A 22,074-nucleotide genomic window follows, 5' to 3' on the forward strand; every position below is an offset into this window, starting at 1 on the left:
GTGGCATATCAAAAATTGATTAAACAGCATGTTCATTACACAGGTGCACCTTGTTCTGGGGAAAATAAAAGGCCACTCTAAAATGTGCAGTTTTGTCATACCACACAATGTCACAGACGTCTCAAATTTTGAGGGAGCATGCAATTGACATGCTGACTGCAGGAATGTCCACTAGGGCTGTTGCCAGATAATTGAATGTTCATTTCTCTACCAAAAGCCGGCTCTAATGTTGTTTTAGATAATTTGTCAGTACGTCCAACCGGCCTGTACCCTCGCCAGCCCAGGACTTCCACATCCGGCTTCTTTACCTGTGGGATCTGAGGAGTATTTCTGTAATAAAGCCCTTTTGACTGGAGAAACTCATTTTGATTGGCTAGGCCTGGCTCCCCAGTGGGTGGGCCTATGCCCTCCCAGACCCACTCATGGCTGCGCCCCTGCCCAGTCATGTGAATTCCATAGATTAGGGCCTAATTAATTTATTAATATGGACTGATTTCCCTATCTGAACTGTAACTCAGTAAAATCGATGAAATTGTTGCATGTTGCGTTTCTATTTTTGTTCAGTATAGTTGTTTAAGGTCATACAAAGGCAGAGTGCAGTATCTGCATTTTATGGGTCATAGGTCAAATCAGTGGTCATGGTTGATATGCATAACACATTACTTCATAATAAGATAATACATCAGTGCATTATCACATTCTGTATCTACCTGTAACCTGCTGAATTTGGCTGGACAGCAAATACACTTTAAGAAATCTTTTCTCAGTTTCACTGTTTGCATAGTTACTGCTCATTGCCTTTGTAGGGCATCATAGTGAAAGCCATATTAGGGGAGCAGCTCATCTTATTCCCTATATAGTGCACTACTTTTTACCAGATCCCTATTTTTAAATAGGGTGCCCTTTGGCCCTCTTGCCTGCTTTATTCGTCACATATTTACTTTCTGCGTTAATCATTCACTTGCTGTGTTTTGTATTCATGTTAGCACACACTCTTTCTGTTTCTCTTTCTAGAAGACGAATGTCCCGCGAGCTCACTGCAATAAAATAATCATGCTGTTCACTGATGGAGGGGAGGATCGAGCTCAGGACATCTTTGAGCAGTACAATTGGCCCAACAAAACGGTCTGTTTCTCTGAAACAAAACACACACACAAAACATTTCAATCACTATTTCATTGGTAACTTCATTCTTCCTTATTTATTGATGACTTCATTCTTGGACTCCATAAAGGCGTCACCAGGGCTTAAAACATTCCTGCTTATTTCCTCCTGATTACAGGAATCTTCCAAATGGGATTTCTGGTCAAAGGATACCACAATGGACATCCCAGTTGGCCGTGTATCTCTGTGTTAATGTCCCAGAATAAAGATGAATGGGTTCTTTGAATTCTCTTTCTCCTAAGGTGCGGGTCTTTACATTCTCTGTGGGGCAGCACAACTATGATGTCACACCCTTGCAATGGATTGCGTGTGCCAATAAAGGTGAGTGGGATCTGTGCAGGGGCTATTTTTCCTACCCAGCATCAGTGAAGATCCCTTTTAACTTGTCCAAAAATAGATGCAGTAGGGGATTGTAACAAAATGGCCGTTTTCATTTCCTTGTGGCCTAATAAACATGACACTTGTTTGCTTAAGAGAAGTTACTGTAGCCTTTCAGTTTATAACCCCTAGCCTAGGTTATAAGCGCCTGATACACAACATCCATCTTCACTCCCTCAACTGTGTCGTAATTGTGAGCTCTGTTTCTCCTCCTATCTCTCTTTTTACCCCCCCCTCTCTCTCTCCTCTCCAACTCTCTCTCTGCTCTCCCTCTAGGTTTCTATTTTGAGATCCGCTCCATCTGTGCCATAAGGATTAACACCCAGGTGGGTTTGTCTAGTGCCTCTTCCACAGCTGATCCTGGGTCAGCCAGTTCTCCTCCTGGCACTGCTTCCTGGAATTGTTGTTGTTTGCCGGAGACGGACTCTACTGTAGCGTATATATTATTACCCTGAGGTTATTACTCTGAAGTGTTTTCACTTACAGCTGGATGACAGGCAAAGATATCAAGTTAGACAAACTCCACTGAGCATCTTTCCATCAGCAACAGCACGTAGTCATGTGAAATACTTTTCAGTTTCCTGTGTAACATCAGCATGGAGGCGTACCAAATGGTACCCTATTTTCTACATAGTGCACTACTTTTAACGAGAGCACTGTGTGCCCTGGTCCAAAGTAGTGCACTATAACGGGAATACAGTGCCATTTGGGACACAAGCTACAGAATGTGTAACATCAGAATTGCTACACAGCTGATGCCTGACTGTTTGCTATTCCTGTGTGTTGTTACCAGGAGTACCTGGATGTGCTGGGCCGCCCCATGGTCCTGGCAGGCAGCCGTGCCAAGCAGGTTCAGTGGACCAATGTCTATCAGGATGCCTTGGTGAGGTCACCTAGCTCTGAACATTCAGCTATATCTAATCTATAGCCTGAATGCCAGTCTGTTTGTGCAATCATGCCAACTTCATTGCAGTCAGTCGCTGTTTGGTATGACATTGAGTGACAAAGAGTTGGCATGATAGCACAAACAGACTGGCACTCATGCTAATTCATCTACATTGGGCTTAAAGGGCGACTGCACTTCCTGCTTTGGCCACATTCGTTATCAATGCTCATTAAGAAATGCTAGCGGCCATGACTGAAGGCAAACAAGAGTTGTCTTGGGGGTTTGGTTTGAGGTGGGTCTTGCTTTGGGTTTGTCTTTGCCACTCAATCACAACAAACAAGGAAAGTAGCTCGCCATTTGGAGTTGAAACATTGAAAGCAAGCTGGTACCATGCATCAAACATGTTGTTTGCTTGGTTATGAGCTAGCTAGCTAGCTAATGTTAGCTAGCATCGATAAAACCTTTCTTCAGGTTCAACAATATCTTTGCAAATCTTTCTCTGACATGACCAATAAGCGAGAGGCTATGTATTTAGTTAGTTACATCACAGTATCACAGCCTAGTATCATAGCAGCGTAGCCTATAATGACATGTAGCTGTTTGATGGTTGACAGCCCAAGAATAAACTAGTCGGATGTAATCCATATCCTGGCCATCTGCCCAAGATTGTTGAACAACTTTCTGGAAGCCCATTTTCTCTAGAGTAGCTACTAACCACACGTCTTGTCTGGGGAAGAGGTTCCAGTGGGAGAGTTCGTTTTGCGCAGTGGTGGAAAAAGTAGACTACCCAATTTTTATACATGAGTAAAAGTAAAGATACCTTGATAGAAAATGACTCAAGTAAAAATGAAAGTCACCCAGCAAAATACTACTTGAGTAAAAGTCTAAAAGTAATTGGTTTTAAATATACTTAATTATAAAAAGTAAATGTAATTGCTAAAATATAAAATGTATCAAAAGTAAAAGTAGAATTTCACATTCTTTATATTAAGCAAACCAGAGGCACCATTTTCTTGTTTTTAAAATTTACGGATAGCCAGGCTCACACTCCAACACTCAGACATCATTTACAAATGAAGCATTTTTGTTTAGTGAGACCACCAGATCAGAGGCAGTAGGCATGACCAGGGATGTTCTCTTGATAAGTGCGTGAATTGGACCATTTTCCTGTCCTGATAAGCATTTGAAATGTAATAAGTACTTTTGGGTGTTAGGGAAAATATATGGAGTAAAAAGTACATTCATTTCTTTAGGAATGTAGTGCATTAAAAGTAAAAGTTGTCAAAATTATAAATAGTCAAGTACAGATAGCCCAAAAAAACGCCTTAAGTAGTACTTTAAAGTATTTTTACTTAAGTACTTTACACCACTGGTTTTGAGTGCCCCGGGTGGGTGGGGTTTGCTCATTTTCGACCATTCCATTGCTCCTCCTAAGGAGAGTTCTCTGTCCACCCAGGGCACCTGGCCATACAACGCGAACCCGCCCAGTATTTTCAACAAAAATGATGGTGGCAACATGTGTTAAAAGGCAAAAGGGGGCAAGAAATGTTGACAGAATTATAATTCAAACCAAACCCTCAAGTAAGTCATGACACAGTCACTTACCAAACTCAAATTTGGACGAGACTGACTTCATGACCAAAATGATCCTATTTACACCTTGTAGTCAATTTTGACACTATAATTAATGTTTCTGACTCATATCGATGCCACATAGGCTGTTTTAAAACCAGAGAAGTTGATTCTAAAGGGGCAGTTGACCCTGCAGTATATACACATAGTCCACTGACAGAGACATACCATTGAGGGCTGTCACGCCTGCTTCCACTGTTCTCCCCTGGCGCTCGAGGGCGCCAAGCTCCTCAGCATTAGGCACTCCTGCCATCATCATTACACACACCTGCCGTCCCCCCGTCACACACATCAGCGATTGTTGGACTCACCTGGACACAATCATCTTTGTCATTACGTTCCCTATATCTGTCTGGTTCCCCGCTCTGTTCCCTGCTTCTGAATTGATTGTCATACGTCCTTGTTTACCCGTGTGCTAATGCTGGTCCTGTTTTGTTCTATGTCTATTCCCGATTCAATGTTTGACTCCTCGTACCTGCTTCTCATCTCCGGCATCGACCCTGACAAGTGTTCTGAAGGTGGATGATAATATATCCCCATCTGATTTCTAAGCATTACAATCTCCTGTAATCATATAGTCAGTTGCCATTGCTCAATGTAGACACATTGGGGCGGTTTCCTAGACACAGATTAAGCCTAGGCCTGGATTATGATGTCTTGTGTTGGTAGTGTGGGGGAGGACTATTAGGGAAAACACTTACAGTTTTGTTCTTCTGTTTCTCTTATTTCTATGTAGGGTCTGGGACTTGTTTTTACTGGGACCATGCCTGTTTTTAATCTCACCGTGGATGGAAACTCACAGGTGCAGTCATTTTAAAACAGTTCACGTTGACCTGATCGACAATCTTTCTTCAATGAATCACAATTTCTTGAGTGTTTTTTTTCTTTTTCTGGTTGTTTTCTCCACAGAATCAGCTCATATTGGGTGTCATGGTGGTGGACGTGCATCTGGACGAAATCAAAAAGCTGACGCCCCGATACAACGTCAGTATACCGCATCACATCTTACTTCACGCACGCTTGCATGCACACAAGTAATAATTGATTCTCTGCTCCGTACCGTTGCAGCTTGGAGCCAATGGGTACATATACGCCATTGACCCAAATGGATACCTTCTCCTGCATCCAAACCTTCACCCAAAGGTTATGTATACTTTATTCCCCCACTGAAAGATCACTGTGCAGTTTATAGGGAGCATTGTAAGTAGATTGTAGATTTCGATTTTATACAAAGTGAATGTGGTTGGATGTAGGTTGGATATAGAACCTAGTGTGTACTGCTTATTGCATGTCATTCCAATTAGACAAGATAAGATTGCCACTGCATGTATTAAACTGAAAATACAATGCAACTGAAATGTATTCAACTGAATGTGTTACTGTTAAACATGGGGATGCTGTGATATCCCTAATGTGACTGGTGCTTTTTCGCAACAGCTGCTCGACCTACCAGAGCCTGTAACACTTGACTTCCTGGATGCTGAGGTGGAGGACAGTTCCAAACAGGAAGTGAGTATAATGACATGCACTGTGCCATAAACTATATACACTGATTATACAAAACATTAAGAACACCTGGGCCCAGATTCACAAAACACTTCTTACGCAAGAACTTAAGAAGTTCTTAAGAAAAAAAATAAGAAGTTCATAGGATAGTTTGTAAAATCAATTCCTCAACAATATTTTAAAATTCAATGATTTTCTTACGAACTTCTCAAATATCTTCTTAAGAATCTTCTTAAGATGTGTGTTGCTAGGCAACCAATTTAGATAGCTATCTAGCTACGAATGTCAATCATGTTAGCATATTTCCTACTGAGATTACTTTTCTAAAACATGTTCTTGGGTTAGATCATAGACATGTGACAGCCTATTTAAATAAATAATAATAATAATTTCACCTTTATTTAACCAGGTAGGCTATTTGAGAACAAGTTATCATTTACAACTGCGACCTGGCCAAGATAAAGCAAAGCAGTTCAACACATACACCAACACAGAGTTACACATGGAATAAACAAACATACAGTCAATAATACAGTAGAAAAAGTCTATATACAGTGTGTGCAAATGAGGTAGGACAAGGGAGGTAAAGGCAATAAATAGGCTATAGTGGCGAAGTAATTACAATATAGCAATTAAACACTGAACACTGCGTAGGTAACATACTATCTCTACATTCCAGATCCGCAAACATATGATTGATGGCAGACCGGGTGACATGCAGATTAAGACGCTTGTAAAATCAATTGATGAGGCAAGTGTGTGTATGTGTGTGTGTATTTGTTAATTACTTCACACCTAGGCAATATATCAGGTATACTTCACTTCACACTTAATTCACAGTAATGACTTTGTCAACCCCAGTAACCCAACAGCCATGATCATGTATGGTTGATCAACACACTTACGTGTAAGCGTACACGCAAACCTATTTTAATATGTGGCTTTTCCCCCTTCATTGCAGCGATACATAGATGAGGGAGTTCGGAGTTACACCTGGACACCCATCAATGGTACAGACTACAGGTGAGGAGGCAGGAGATGGAGGTGTGGGTTGAAGGGTAGAGGATTAGTAATTGTAACCTTTGCAATAGGATATGAACTGCTGAAGATGACAAGTTTGAGAGTGTAGGTGAACGGACTCTATACCTAGCTGCTTAATGGTGGTAGTGTTTTCTATTGACCCTCAGACTTTGATTACTTTCCTTTGTTTTCTGTTGGGGATGCTTCCCCCTTGTAGTCTGGGCCTGGTACTGCCGCCCTACAGTGAATACTACATCCAGGCAGACCTGAGTGATGTGATGCTGCAGCTCCAGTGTGAGTATCACTGCCCACCCAGAAAGCCGCTGTCTCCCTTTAACTCAGGTCCAGGGCTTTATGTGCGGCTTGATGACACTGATCCCGATGAAATGGGCGGTTGATTACTTTTTCTGTCTGTTGCAGATCTGCAATCTTTGCTGCCCAGCTCCTTTGAATCAGGGGGACACGTGTTCCTGGCTCCCAGGTACAGAGGTGTGTGTGTGTGTGTGTGTGTGTGTGTGTGTGTGTGTGTGTGTGTGTGTGTGTGTGTGTGTGTGTGTGTGTGTGTGTGTGTGTGTGTGTGTGTGTGTGTGTGTGTGTGTGTGTGTGTGTGTGTGTGTGTGTGTGTGTGTGTGTGTGTGTGTGTGTGTGTGTGTGTGTGTGTGTGTGATCTCATCTCTGTCTAACCATTCTTATTTTAGGGAATACTGCAAGCGTCTGCACATCTCTGACAACAACACACAGTTCCTGGAGAACTTCCTATCTCTCATGGTGGAGATCACACCAGAATCTGAAGACTGTGAGTTTCTCTTCTTTATGTCAATGAGTTTGTAGAGTGGTTAGGGCCATGCCATTCACCATACTACACCAGCTTTGAACTGCTGAAGATGACATGGAAGTGTGCAAAAAGCACATTTTTTCACCTATGATATTTTATAAAGCCTGGCGGGTTACATTAACTGTGTGTGTTTACAGGTGATCAAGGCCTCATTCACAACCTGATCTTGGATTCTGGAATCATCTGGCAGCTAGCATCTAGAGTGTGGAAGAACAAGGATATCCAAACGTGAGTGAATTCAACAAATAATTGCCCTATTTCATTGATATTAAAACCAATTCATTTGAATAATAACAATATGTGAAACGTCTGAGTGAATTAAATTACTTTTTGCTTCAGGTATGGTTTCCTGGCATTATTTGCAGCCACAGATGGAGGTGTAACCCGGGTCTTCCCCAACTCGTGAGTGTGTTACAGATATCACTCTGGCTAATAAAATAAACTGTGTTTGTTTGTTTGTTAATAATTGCATGCCTTTCCTGTCTGTGAGCATTATGGCAGTTGAATGTGAGTATGCTTGAATACTTACGCATTACTCAAGCAATACTGTTGAATGCTCAAGCAATACTGCTTGAATACTCAAGCATTACTCGAGCAATACTGCTTGAATACTCAACAAATACTGCTTGAATGTGAGTTGTCCTGTGCTTCCCAGGGCTGCTGAGTCGTGGGATGAGGACCCTGAGCCCTTCAACTCTAACTACTACCGCCGCAGCCTTGACAACAAGGGCTATATGTTCAGAGCTCCACCCAGAGCCTGTGAGTAACACTCACTGATATACGCTACACTCATATACGCTACAAACAATGGCAGTAGAATGGCCCGTACTGAAGAGCTCAGTGGCTTTCAATGTGGCACCGTCATAGGATGCCACATTTCAAACAAGTCAGTTCATAAAATGTCTGCCCTACTAGTGCTGCCTTGGTAAACTGTAAATGCTGTTATTGTGAAGATGAAATGTCTAGGAGCAACAACGGCTCAGTCGCGAGGTGGTAGGCCACACAAACTCACAGAACGGGACCACCGAGTGCTGAAGCGAGTAGCGTGTAAAAAATCGGTTGCAACACTCAGTTTGGAACACTCATGTTCCAAACTGCTTCTGGATGCAAAGTCAGCACAATAACTGTTCGTTGGGAGCTTCATGAAATTGGTTTTCATGGCTGAGCAGCTGCACACAAGCCTAAGATCACCAAGCGCAATGCAATGCATTGGCTGGAATGGTGTAAAGCTCGCCGCCATTGGATTCTGGAGCAGTGGAAACGCGTTCTCTGGAGTGATGAATCACGCTTCATCTGGCAGTCCGACGGATGAATCTGGGTTTGGCAGATGCCAGGAGAATGCTACCTGCCTGAATGCATAGTGCCAACTGTAAAGTTTGGTGGAGGAAGATTAATGTTTGGGGCTGCTTTTCATGGTTCGGGCTAGGCCCCTTAGTTCCATTGAAGGGAAATATTAAGGCTACAACATACAATGACATTCTAGACAATTCTTGCTTCCAACTTTGTGGCAACAGTTTGGGAGCAGGCTCTTTCATTTTTCAGCTCTGTGCACATACCGAGGTCCATACTGAAATGGTTTGTCAACGTCGGTATAGAGGAACATAACTGGTCTGCACAGAGCCCTGACTTCAACCCCATCTAATACCTTTGGGATGAATTGGAAAGCCAACTGTGAGCCAGGCCAAATCGCCCAACATCAGTGCCCGACCTCACTAATGCTCCTGTTGCTGAATGGATGCAAATCCCTGCAGCAATGTTCCAACATCTAGTGGAAAGCCTTTCCAGGAAGGTGGAGGCTGTTATAGCACCAACTCCATATTAATGCCCATGATTTTGTAATGAGATGTTCGACGAGCAGGTGTCCACATACCTTTGACCATGTAGTATATATGACCTTGGAGATAAAAGTCAGGTTTTTAGATAGCAAGCATGTTGTAGGCATTTAAAGACATTTCACTCATATAACATGAAAATAAGTGATTCACACATTTTTGTTACCTGTCAGGATATCACAGATCAAATCACTGCTTTCTGTTTGCATGAACTTTGATCCTGTTAACCTTTGTCATAGCCATGGATGATCCGGTGACCTCGGAGAACGGCACCATCGGAATCCTGGTCAGCACTGCCGTGGAAGTCAACCTGGGAGGCAAGAACCTGAAACCGGCAGGTAAAGCTGTTTTGGTTATGATTAAAGTAATTGGAGAAGCTGTTATCTGTTAATGCCAATGTTCCCTAGTGTGGCAAAATTCCAGGAACTTTCCCCAAATTCCCAGGAAATCTGGAATCCTCCAACCAGGATTTCTGGAAAACCTGGGAATTTAGGGGGAAGTAACTGGAATTTTGCAACTCTAATGTCCTCAGATCCTGGTTGCTTTGTCCTGCTCCATCTTCTTAAAGTAGAAGTTCACCCAAAATCCCACAACACCCAAGTGATTCCATAAATTGAAACTAGTTCAGTGGATGTTGTCCTCTCCCTCCCCTGTAGTGCTGTACTGCTGTACTGAAACAGCTGAAAAAATGGGTCATGTTACTCATGAAGCTGCTGGATGCAGGCCTCGCTCTGATCCGTTGCCAGTATGGGCGAATGTTTTGTTTTGTTGAAAGTGTATGGCCGAATTAGCTATTTTTGTCAAAAGTACTATCGGTTTTGAGTCAGGGAATGTGTACTTTTCCATCTAAAACATTTGCTATTATTTTATGTAATTATTTTATGAAGGCGACTGCCACAGCAGCGGAGATGAGTAACAACTGCGCATGTGCGCCCTCGTGGGGAAGGACCCTGCTACAAAGGAACGTCACGATATGCCTTTATATGGAGCTTGATGTCACAGATTCATTTTTGGGGGGCAGGAGAAGGCGGTAGTGCGAAAGTTGATAGAGCATATCGCAGGTAAAATTAGTTACGCAAAATGGAAAAAAGATGGCAGCTAGAGCAAGCTGCTGTTCGGTCCAGCGTTGCCAACTTAGCGACTTTGTCGCTATATTTAGCGAGTATTCAGACCCATCTAGCAACACAAAAAAAAACGACTAGAGACAAATCTAGCGACTTTTTCTGGTGTTATTGGAGACTAAGACTCGTGAAAGCACGTATCGATCGTTCTTACTCTTCTCAACGAGCAGCGGGTTCTGCCGTGGGCCCCACCCCATCCCAAAGCACTCACAGGCGGCCCATTCCTCATGCAGGAGGCCGCCGCTGGCTGTTCCCGCCCTGGCTTACATTCAGGATGGGATGTAAATGTAAAATGTTATTTGTCTAAAATAAATCACTGCATTTGACTCACACAGCCTCAGTCACTTACTCACCTTGTCCACTGTGTGTGTGTGCCTCTCTGTGACATAAGCTAAACATTTAGCTGGCTAGCTCATCATGTCTCAGTCTAAACTGTACACTCAAAAATACAGAAAGGAGTGGGAATTAAACCCTGAATTCAAAAAGGCTGGTTGAAGCCGTTTATTGAAATTGATACACGGGCATACGGTCTGTATTGTAAGGCTGATTTCTACGCCAAACATAGTGATGTAAAAACACATGACAACTCAAAAACATACTCAAAAGGCAAAGCCTTATGACAGTTCCACCAAAACAAGCTGCCATTTATGGTTAAACTACTGCAAAAAAGGCTGAGGCCACCATGGCATTAGCTATCGCTGAACACTGTTCCATGCTGGCAGACAGAGTTCAGTGTGTCAAATCGGAGGGCATGTTGTCCGGTCCTCTGGCAGTCTCTATGGGGGTGCCACAGGGTTCAATTCTCGGGCCGACTCTTTTCTCTGTATATATCAATGATGTTGCTCTTGCTGATCCACCTCTACGCAGACGACACCATTGTATACACTTTCGGCCCGTCATTGGACACTGTGCTATCTAACCTCCAATCGAGCTTCAATGCCATACAACACTCCTTCCGTGGCCTCCAACTGATCTTAAACGCTAGTAAAACCAAATGCATGCTTTTCAACCGATCGCTGCCTGCACCCGCATGCCCGACTAGCATCACCACACTGGATGGTTCCAACCTTGAATATGTGGACACCTATAAGTACCTAGGTGTCTGGCTAGACTGCAAACTCTCCTTCCAGACCCATATCAAACATCTCCAATCGAAAATCAAATCAAGAATCGGCTTTCTATTCCGCAACAAAGCCTCCTTCACTCACGCTGCCAAGCTTACCCTAGTGAAACTGACTATCCTACCGATCCTCGACTTCGGCGACGTCATCTACAAAATTGCTTCCAACACTCTACTCAGCAAACTGGATGCAGTTTATCACAGTGCCATCCGTTTTGTCACTAAAGCACCTTATACTACCCACCACTGCGACTTGTATGCTCTAGTCGGCTGGCCCTCGCTACATATTCGTCGCCAGACCCACTGGCTTCAGGTCATCTACAAGGCCATGCTAGGCAAAGCTCCGCCTTATCTCAGCTCACTGGTCACGATGGCAACACCCATCCATAGCATGCGCTCCAGCAGGTGTATCTCATTGATCATCCCTAAAGCCAACACCTCATTCGGCCGCCTTTCGTTCCAGTACTCTGCTGCCTGTGACTGGAACGAATTGCAAAAATCACTGAAGTTGGAGACTTTTATCTCCCTCACCAACTTCAAACATCAGCTAGCTGAGCAGCTAACCAATCGCTGCAGCTGTGCATAATCTATTGGTAAATAGCACACCCATTTTCACCTACCTCATCCCCACAGTTTTTATTTATTTACTTTTCTGCTCTTTTACACACCAATATCTCTACCTGTACATGATCATTTATCACTCCAGTGTTAATCTGCCATATTATAATTATTCGCCCACCTCCTCATGCCTTTTACACACATTGTATATAGACTCCCCTTTTTTCTCTGTGTTATTGACTTGTTAATTGTTTACTCCATGTGTAACTCTGTGTTGTCTGTTCACACTGCTATGCTTTATCTTGGCCAGGTCGCAGTTGCAAATGAGAACCTGTTCTCAACTAGCCTACCTGGTTAAATAAAGGTGTGAAAAAAAATGTGATTACATTGTAGAAGCATGTAGAGCTGCATTCTCAGACTCCACTGCTGCTACCCACTTCAAAGTGCACAGAAATGATTAATGGTGTTCTAGCACCATACTTTCTGAAAAAGTTGGTCGCAGATGTGGGTGACCAGCGTTTCAGCCTCCTCGATGAGTCCACGGATGTAAGTGTTTCTAAGTACCTGGGGGTTGTGATAAGGTACTTTAGTGACACCAAGCAGACAATTGTATCAACATTTCTGGGGCTTGTTGGAGGGAGGAGATGCCAAATCTATAGCCTGTGCTGTTGTGGCTTTCCTCGAGAAGTGTTGTCTTAAAAAAGAGAAACTCCTGGGGATAGATAGGGACTGACAAAGACTCTGTTATGACGGGGATTAGTACAGAGAACTGACAAGATGTATGTAAACAGTTGTTCTTATACTGTGATAGACATAGTTCCAACCCGTCTGTTGGCCTATCACAGTAGAGGCTGGGCGTGGTTTAAACTTGCCCAGCCTATCGCAGGTGCTCAGGCGGGTCCCCGCCTCTTGGCGCTTTTTGGAGTCCTCCCTCCTTCGATGTATAGGTTCCTACTGTTCTGGTATCACCCCCTAGTTATAACAGTTGCTCAGTTCTTGCTATTGTGTTGTTCAGTATTCTTCCATCTCAGTTAAACCTCGTGATGATCACCCCTCCCTATCACAACTTTGTAAGATACAGCAAGTCACACCATGTGCTCAATATTGTTACATACAAACACAAGGACAAAGCATCTGCTGGGCTGTTATCTACAGTTTTGCAACATGCAGGTCACACCATGTTACTCAGTTCTTTTCACACACAAACAGGCAAGTAAGCAAGCAGTTGTTTAATCTCATAATGGTGCTCCAGTGCACAAATGCAGACACCTCACACAACCAACATCAGATAATATTTAATCATATATATGCTAATGGCTATAATGTAAAATACAGAATCCAACAATCCCCCTTTTTCACACCCCCAAGGGTGTTAAATTTAAAAGAAAAGAAAAGAAAATGGTTTTAAATTTAAGTCCCCCTTTTGACACCTGCTAGGGTGTCACTCATTATCCTTTATTTCAGCGGTCCCAACATAGTAATATGTTAATAGCATTTCATGAAAATAACAAAACGTTTATTATTAATAAAACATTATTATTATCATTATTATTATTTTTATTTTTTATTTTTTTACAGAAAATAAAAATCAACCACGAAAAAATAAAAATCAACAAGTGATATATGCTTTTGTCTCCCCTTTTGACAAAACAGGATAAGACTTTACTGTTTATTGACATGTAAGATGTAGGATACAACTTTGGTCAGGGAAAACAGAGTAAAGCAGAGCAAAGCATTATTATAAACCATCTGATCCTCTCAGCTACTCTTATCCTGCACCAGGTGGGCACCATGCCACCCAGGGACTCCAAACCTTCCCAACAGAGAGAACAAACATACTGGAAAGAACTTATCATAAAACAAAAATGTAAAACAAGGAACTGTGGTGGTGTAATATTTATTTTACTACCTCACCCACAGCATAGCATGGGTCATCCTCAGTCAGTCCCATCCTCCCCTGAAAGCATGATTCAGTATCAGCATCTCCAACTGGAGCATCAAGCAAAGGCATCATGCCTGAAGCCTTCAACACATCTGTAACATACTTCTTAAAACATGGTATGATGCAAGCAGCACAAAACATCAATAACAAAAATACAAGAATTAGGGTCAGAAATCCAGTAACCACCATACCAGTGTACTTACCAAACCAGGTTCCCAACCAAGAGAACAGTCCAGACTCCTCCACCCCCGCCATGGTCCTCAATCTCAGCAGATAGTGCATTGTCCTTTTTGGTAATCAGGCCTACTACTGTTGTGTCGTCTGCAAACTTGATGATTTGAATCTGAGGCGTGCGTGGTCACGCAGTCAAGGGTGAACAGGGAGTACAGGAGGGGGCTGAGCATGCACCCTTGTGGGGCCCCTGTGTTGAGGATCAGCGAAGTGGAGGTATTGTTTCTACCTTCACCACCTGGAGGCGGCCTGTCAGGAAGTCCAGGACCCTGCTTAATGATGAGCTTGGAGGGTGCTATGGTGTTGAAGGCTGCGCTGTAGCCAATGAGCAGCATTCTTTCGTAGGTGTTCCTCTTGTCCAGATGGAATAGGGCAGTGTGCAGTGAGATAGCGATTGCATCGTCTGTGGATCTATTTGGGCAGTAAGCAAATTGAAGTGGGTCTAGAGTGTCAGGTAAGGTAGAAGTGATATGATCTTTAACTAGCCTCTCAAAGCACTTCCTGATGACAGAAGTGAGTGCCACGGGGCAATAGCCATTTCGTTCAGTTACCTTTGCCTTCTTTGGTACAGGAACAATGGTGGACATCTTGAAGCAAGTGGGGACAGCGGACTCGGATAGGGAGAGATTGAATATGTCCGTATACACTCCAGCCAGCTGGTCTGAGCATGCTCTGAGGACGTGGCTAGAGATTCCTTCAGGGCCGGCAGCCTTGCGATGGTTAACACGCTTAAATGTCTTGCTCACATCGGCCACAGAGAACAAGAGCCCACAGTCCTTCAGGAGCGAGCTGCGCTCAAAGCGGGCGAAGAAGAAACTACCTCCAGTAGTTTTCTTCACCACTCGCAAGTATTTTGTCGTCAGACATATTTGTAGGGTGTTGTTTACTCTGTATAACTAATGTGTAACGCTATCTTCACTTCTCAGACATTTATTTAGGTCATATCAGAATATTTTGAAGCAGCAGGGATTCCCTGAGAATGCACATGCGCAGTTGTTACCCATCTCCACTGCTGTGGCAGTTGGCTACATAAAATAATGTTTTTAAATCATCACAAGTGTTTTGGGTGGAAAAGTACACATTTTCTGACTCAAAACCGATAGTACTTTTGACAAAAATAACTAATTTGGCTGTACGCTTTCAATCAAACAATGAATTTGTCCACACTTTGCGGATTTCTGAATCATGAATTCACTGGCAACGGGAGCAGAGCAAGGCCTCCTCCTTTAATGGGCTCTCTCTTACTCTTCTATTATCTCGATCTTTCATGCTCTGGTCTCATGGTTTTGTTTGAACTCTCCTGATGACCAGTGGTGGGGGTGAAGCTAGACTTGGAAGCATGGGTAGACAAGTTCAAGATCTTGGCCAGCAACGTGTCTGACAGTCGTCAGGGCTCGCAAAAGGTACAGTATGAAAGGCTGGGTAAAAAATGATCAGTCCTCTATGTGACTGCTGTCAAGTGACTTGAACAGATCCAGTCTAACGTTATTATGTTATGGTGACTCTGACTTCCTTTGTACAGTGTGGGCCATCCAGAAGTTGTGAGATGGACTGCGAAGTTAACACTGATGTAAGAATTCATCTCCTATCACATAGCCCTAGCCCAGGAAGAGTAGCTGCTGCTTTTGCAACAGCTAATGGGGTTCCTAAGAAAAATACCAAATACCAAAATTGTACAAACTGCTGTCACAGTACCCAACCAGACACAACCTACACACACATACAGTTTGACTAGTTCATGTCAACCAAGCGTCTGGGGAATTATGGCATGATTTGTTTGTGTGTGTGTCCAGTGCTGGTCTGTGTGACAGAGAGAATAAGAGAGAGTGTGAGAGTCTGTCTGCATGTGCCTGTCAGTAGTGATATAATAATCCAATACAATTCCCTGTCTCTAGGACTTACTCTGCTATCTGATTGACGATGGTGGCTTCCTGGTGATGTCCAACCAGAGGGATCACTGGAAAAAGGTATGGAGGGTAAACGTCAGTAGGTACCAACCATGTCAACTTACACAATCTCAAAATGGTCAAATAGCACAATAAAGTTGATTATCGAAGATGTTGAGAGATTCTTTGAAAGCTGTATGTTACAATTATAACATTTAGTCTGTATTATTTGACTCCCATTCGTTTTAATAGGTGCAGACCAGTCACAAAGCCTTACCCTTGTTTTTTGCTATAGCTCAGTGTGCAAATAATACAGACGGATTGTTATCAAATATATTGAATGATAGATCTGTGTATTAAAGATATGGAGGTCTGACAAAGATCTTTTCTACCTGCCTGTCAGTTATCCCAGTATCTTTCTGTTCTAGGTGGGCCTTTTCTTTGGTGATGTGGACCCCTATCTTATGCACGCGCTGTATAACAACTCCATCTATGCCCGCCGGCAGTCTTTTCAGTACCAGTCAGCATGTGAGCCAGTCAGCAGCAGCCACACAGGGGCAGCACCCAGGGGCATCTTTGTGGTGAGAGTTCAAGGACCAGGGCAGTCTTACCTTACCTTACTTACCTTACTTAATCTCCAGGGTCCATATTTGTGAAGTGTTTCAGAATAGGAGTGCTGATCTAGGATCAGTTTTGCATTTTCCAGGGGGTTCTGATCCTAGATCTGCACTCTTACTCTGAGACGTTTTACGGGTGGATACAGGCCCAGAGAAAACGACTAACTATTCCACGTTGCCTATCAAAGATGCAGCCACCACAACATTGTTTATGCCCTCAGATCTACACAAGTCCCTTAGTGGGAAACTCTTTAAAAAAAGGGTTCCAAAAGGGTTCTTCGGCTGGCCACATACAATAACTATTTTTGGTTCCAGGTAGAACCGTTTTGGGTTCCATGTAGATCCCTCTACAGAAAGGGTTCCACAGTGCCGTCGGAAAGTATTCAGACCCCTTGACTTTTTCCACATTTTGTTAGGTTACAGCCTTATTCTAAAATGTATTAAATAGTTATTTTGAATTTTCGATTAAGGCTGTGTAAAAATTCAAGGGGTCTGAATACTTTCCGGAGGCTCTGTAAATGGAACCCAAAACGGTTGTACTTGGAACCAAAAAGGGTTCGTCAAAGGGTTCTCCTATGGGTACAGCCAAAGAACCCCCTTCGGTTCTAGATAGCACCTTTTTTTAAGAGTGTAGGGGGGCTAAAGGTTGTTTCTGGAAGGGGCTATCAACTTCAACCTCATAAGGCTCTGGTCAAAATTAGTGCACTATAGCGTTTGGGACTTACTTATTCTAAATCTTTCAGTGAGTAATGGCTTCTCCTTGTGTTCTCTTTTCTTCTCCTGTCCTCCTGGTCCCCAATGTGTTGTGTCTAGCCCTCCATCGCAGACATGCTCAGTCTGGCCTGGTGGACATCGGCGGCAGCATGGTGAGACTATCTCTATTTTAGCACAGATCACATGACCTAAAGAACAAGTTGTATGAAACGTAACCCTTTAAAGGGATAATCTGGGATTAGTACATACATTTTTGGAATGATACAGCCATAGATTCTTGGAGAATATAACCTAGAAATAGTTCAACTTTCTTACTCCATCACAACCCAAAATAAAACATTGTTTAACAATATAATGAATAAACGAGTACTGTGTAACTTCAAAATAGGAATATCATTTTGATCTAATGCATGGTCAGTCCTTGCATCCATAGCTCCGTGTTTGAATTTGAGAGTAGTTAGATTTCTCCAGCTCCATCCCTCAGCTGTTTACCAAAACGTTGTTGTTGATTGCCCCCGCAGAAATCTTATTAGGCTAATAAAAACATCCCCATAAGAATCTGTCAGTTTAAGCTAGAGATATGTTTTTGGCATTGGATGCGTCTCAATCCACCACATCTGCCTATTTCGCACTTCCGCATCTGCGGTGAAAGGTGACAGAGCTAGAGCGGTGTTTATCAGACCATGAGACACCACAAAAATCGGTCTTCTCACAGAATCGTCTGTAGTGTACAAACTATTATGACCCCTCTATGGAAAGATGAGACTCTCAAGAACACGATGATGGTGTTCTCCTCTCACAAGCGTCTTGGGACTTGTCTAAAGTCAGTACAGCTGATCTGCTAACTTTTGGCTGTAGTGTCCGAACAGTTTGAGCTACACACTAATATGACGCCTCTGTGGAAAGGTGAGACTAACGAACACGTACATGTCAGTTGTTTTGCTCTAGGATGCCTATAGGCCTCACAAGACTTGTTGAAGGTCTCCTAGTACCAGTTGAAAAAATGAATGGAAGTATACAGTGCATTCGGAAAGTATTCAGACACCTTCCCTTCTTCCACATTTTGTTATGTTACACCCTTATTCTAAAATGGATATCAATCTACACACAATATGCCATAATGACAAAGCCGGAAAAAGAAATAAAAAGTGCAAATTTATTAACAATAAAGAACAGAAATACCTAATTTACATAAGTATTCAGACCCTTTGCTATGGGACTCGAAATTGAGCTCAGTTGCATCCTGTTTTCATTGATCATGCTTGAGATGTTGCTACAAGTTGATTGGAGTCCACCTGTGGTAAGTTCAATTGATTGATCATGATTTGGAGAGGCACACACCTGTCTATGTAACGTCTCGCAGTTGGCAGTGCATATCAGAGCAAAAACCAAGCCATGGGGTCGAAGGAATTGTATGTAGAGCTTGAGACAGGATTGTGCTGAGGCATTGTGCTGAGGCAAGAGTCTTCCAAGCTGGCCGCCTGTCCAAACTGAGCAATCGCGGGAGAAGGGCTTGGTCAGAGAGGTGACCAAGAACCTGATGGTCACCCTAACAGAGCTCCAGAGTTACTCTGTGGAGATGGGAGAATCTTCCAGAAGGATAACCATCTCTGCAGCACTCTGCCAATCAGGCCTTTATGGTAGAGTGGTCAGACGGAAGCCACCCCTCAGTAAAAGGCACATGACAGCCCGCTTGGAGTTTGCCAAAAGGCACCTGAAGGACTATGACATTGAGAAACAAGATTCTCTGTTCTGATGAAACCAAGATTGAACTCTTTGGTCTGTATGTCAAGCGTCACGTCTAGAGGATACCTGGCACCATCCCTATGGAGAAACGTGGTAGCAGCATCATGCTGTGGGGAGACTAGTCAGGATCGAGGGAAAGATGAACAGAGCAAAGTACAGAGAGATCCTCTTGGTGCACCTATCCCTTTAGCGGGATCATTTTCGCCAACTTCCGCAGAATTGCAAAGCACCAAATTCAAATTAAATTACTAAAAATATTTCATTTTCATGAAATCACCAGTGCAACATAGCAAAACACAGCTTAGTTTGTTGTTGTTTGGCGTTTCAGATTTCAAAATAGCTTTTTGGCAAAAGCATACCAATGTAACGATTCTCGTCGTAGGTGGAAGGAGGAGAGGACCAAAGTGCAGCATGGCAAGTGTTCATCTTATTTAATGAAAAATGAACACTTCAAAATACAAAACAACAAAGTGAAAACTGAAACAGTTCTGTCTGGTGCAGACACACAAAGACTGAAAATAACCACCCACAAAACACAAAGGAAAACAGGCTACCTAAATATGGTTCTCAATTAGGGACAACAATTGACAGCTGCCTCTGATTGAGAACCATATCAGGCCAAACACAGAAATAGAAAATCGTAGAAAAACTAACACAGACAACCCACCCAACTCACGCCCTGACCATACTAAAACAAAAGACAAAACAAAGGAACTAAGGTCAGAACGTGACAGAACGTGACAGGCGGGAGACTCCGGCGGCGCCGGACAGGCGGGAAACTCCGGCAGCTCCGGACAGGCGGGAAACTCCGGCAGCTCCGGACAGGCGGGAGACTCCGGCAGCTCCGGACAGGCGGGAGACTCCGGCGACTCCGGACACGCGGGAGACTCCGGCAGCGCCGGACAGGCGGGAGACTCCGGCAGCTCCGGAGTGAAGGGTGATTCTGGCATCACCGGCGTGACAGGCAGCTCTGGCAGCTCCTGGCTGACTGACGGCTCTGGCAGCTCCTGGCTGACTGACAGCTCAGGACAGACGGGAGACTCTGTCAGCTCAGGACAGACAGGAGACTCTGTCAGCTCAGGACAGACGGGAGACTCTGGCAGCTCAGGACAGACGGGAGACTCTGGCAGCTCAGGACAGACGGGAGACTCTGGCAGCGCTGGAGAGGAGGAAGGCTCTGGCAGCGCTGGACAGGTGGGAGCACCTGTAGGCAGAAGACGGAGAGACAGCCTGGTGCCGGGGGCTGCCACCGGAGGGCTGGTATGTGGAGGTGGCACCAGATAGACCGGACCGTGAAGGCGCATAGGAGGTCTCGAGCACCGAGCCTGCCCAACCCTACCTGGTAGAATTCTCCCCGTAGCCAGCTGTGCTGGCGAACCGGGGACACCATGCGCAGGGCTGGTGCCATGTACACTGGCCCGAAGAGGCACTGGAGACCAGATACACTGAGCCAACTTCATGGCACCTGGCTCGATGCCCACTCTAGCCCGGCAGATACGAGGAGCTGGGATGTACGGCACCGGGCTATGCACACGCACCGGGGACACCGTGTGCCTCACGGCATAACACGGTGCCTGCCCGGTCCCTCTCTCCCTCCGGTAAGCATGGGAAGTTGGCGCAGGTCTCCTACCTGCCTCCGCCACACTCCCCGTGTGCCACCCCCCAATACATTTTTGGGGCTGCCTCTCGGGCTTCCTCGTGTCAACTCCATTCGCCGGTATCCCTCCTCACACTGCTCCAGAGAATCCCAGGCGGGCTCCGGCACTCTCCCTGGGTCGACCGACCACCTGTCTATCTCCTCCCAAGTTGTGACAGTCCAGATCTCGCTCCCATGTCCAGGAGTCCTGTGATCGCTGCTCCTGCTGCTGCTGCCTGTTACCACGCTGCTTGGTCCTTTTATGGTGGGTGGTTCTGTAACGATTCTCATTGTAGGTGGAAGGAGGAGAGGACCAAAGCGCAGCGTGGTAAGTGTTCATCTTATTTAATGAAAAAAGAACACTTCAAAATACAAAACAACAAAGTGAAAACTGAAACAGTTCTGTCTGGTGCAGACACACAAATACTGAAAATAACCACCCACAAAACACAAAGGAAAACAGGCTACCTAAATATGGTTCTCAATCAGGGACAACGATTGACAGCTACCTCTGGGCAGACGAAAATTCCAAATAGTATCTGTAAAGTTTGTGAGAAACATGTCAAACGTTTTTATAATCAATCCTAAAGTTGTTTTATTTAATAAATAATCAATAATATGTCAACTGGACTGTAGCTTCTTCTGTTGCGTATGAAAAACGCTGCTGGCACCCTGCCATCCTCTGAATCTTTCTCGCTCATTTTTTAAAATAAGAGCCTGAAACTATGTCTAAAGACTGTTCACACCATGAGGAAGCCATAGGAAAATAAATATGGTTGATATCCCTTTAAATGGAGGGAAGGCATAGAATGGAACAGAGAGCTTTCAGGAAAAACGGCACTTCCTAGTTGGATTTTCCTCAGGTTTTCGCCTGCAATATCAGTTCTGTTATATTCACAGACAAAATGTAGATTTTTTTTGTTGCTTTGTCATTACGGAGTATTGTGTGTAGATTGATGAGAGGAAATATGAACTGTTGTTCCATGTAGTGAATCTGTTATTCAATGCGTTTGATGGACCAATGGCAGTAGGGCCAACTATTTCTTTCATCAAATATTTTTTTTTCAAATATTTTTGGGACAATTCAAAAAAATAAATATCAAAGTTAGATAGCAAAATTATCCTTGGTAGTAGAACCCCTCAGCTTCCCTCTCACTGTGTGTTGTTACCTGATTCATCTGTATCAGGTCTGTAGTCCAGCAGCTGCTCTATGGACTGGCCTACAACAGTTGGCTCTACACAGGTTGGTG

General features: G+C 43.9%; 1 protein-coding gene across 2 annotated transcripts in view; it reads left to right on the forward strand.

Moving 5' to 3' along the window:
- The window catches only part of LOC124003879 (voltage-dependent calcium channel subunit alpha-2/delta-2-like), a 98,028-nt gene that overhangs the window by 73,986 nt on the left and 1,968 nt on the right, over nt 1–22,074 (forward strand). For both annotated transcript variants that reach the window (XM_046312509.1, XM_046312510.1), the window contains exons 12-34: nt 1,015–1,125; nt 1,407–1,485; nt 1,819–1,868; nt 2,336–2,425; nt 4,797–4,862; nt 4,970–5,044; nt 5,129–5,203; nt 5,498–5,569; nt 6,246–6,317; nt 6,528–6,589; nt 6,804–6,880; nt 7,007–7,067; nt 7,285–7,382; nt 7,559–7,649; nt 7,761–7,823; nt 8,077–8,180; nt 9,493–9,591; nt 15,537–15,628; nt 15,748–15,795; nt 16,121–16,192; nt 16,540–16,692; nt 17,542–17,594; nt 22,012–22,067. In XM_046312509.1, coding sequence (XP_046168465.1) covers nt 1,015–1,125; nt 1,407–1,485; nt 1,819–1,868; nt 2,336–2,425; nt 4,797–4,862; nt 4,970–5,044; nt 5,129–5,203; nt 5,498–5,569; nt 6,246–6,317; nt 6,528–6,589; nt 6,804–6,880; nt 7,007–7,067; nt 7,285–7,382; nt 7,559–7,649; nt 7,761–7,823; nt 8,077–8,180; nt 9,493–9,591; nt 15,537–15,628; nt 15,748–15,795; nt 16,121–16,192; nt 16,540–16,692; nt 17,542–17,594; nt 22,012–22,067 — 1,819 coding nt within the window. The remainder of the gene's footprint in view (nt 1–1,014; nt 1,126–1,406; nt 1,486–1,818; nt 1,869–2,335; nt 2,426–4,796; nt 4,863–4,969; nt 5,045–5,128; nt 5,204–5,497; nt 5,570–6,245; nt 6,318–6,527; nt 6,590–6,803; nt 6,881–7,006; nt 7,068–7,284; nt 7,383–7,558; nt 7,650–7,760; nt 7,824–8,076; nt 8,181–9,492; nt 9,592–15,536; nt 15,629–15,747; nt 15,796–16,120; nt 16,193–16,539; nt 16,693–17,541; nt 17,595–22,011; nt 22,068–22,074) is intronic.

This window comes from Oncorhynchus gorbuscha, linkage group LG18 (assembly GCF_021184085.1).
Source record: "Oncorhynchus gorbuscha isolate QuinsamMale2020 ecotype Even-year linkage group LG18, OgorEven_v1.0, whole genome shotgun sequence".
NCBI classification, from domain to species: Eukaryota; Metazoa; Chordata; class Actinopteri; order Salmoniformes; family Salmonidae; genus Oncorhynchus; species Oncorhynchus gorbuscha.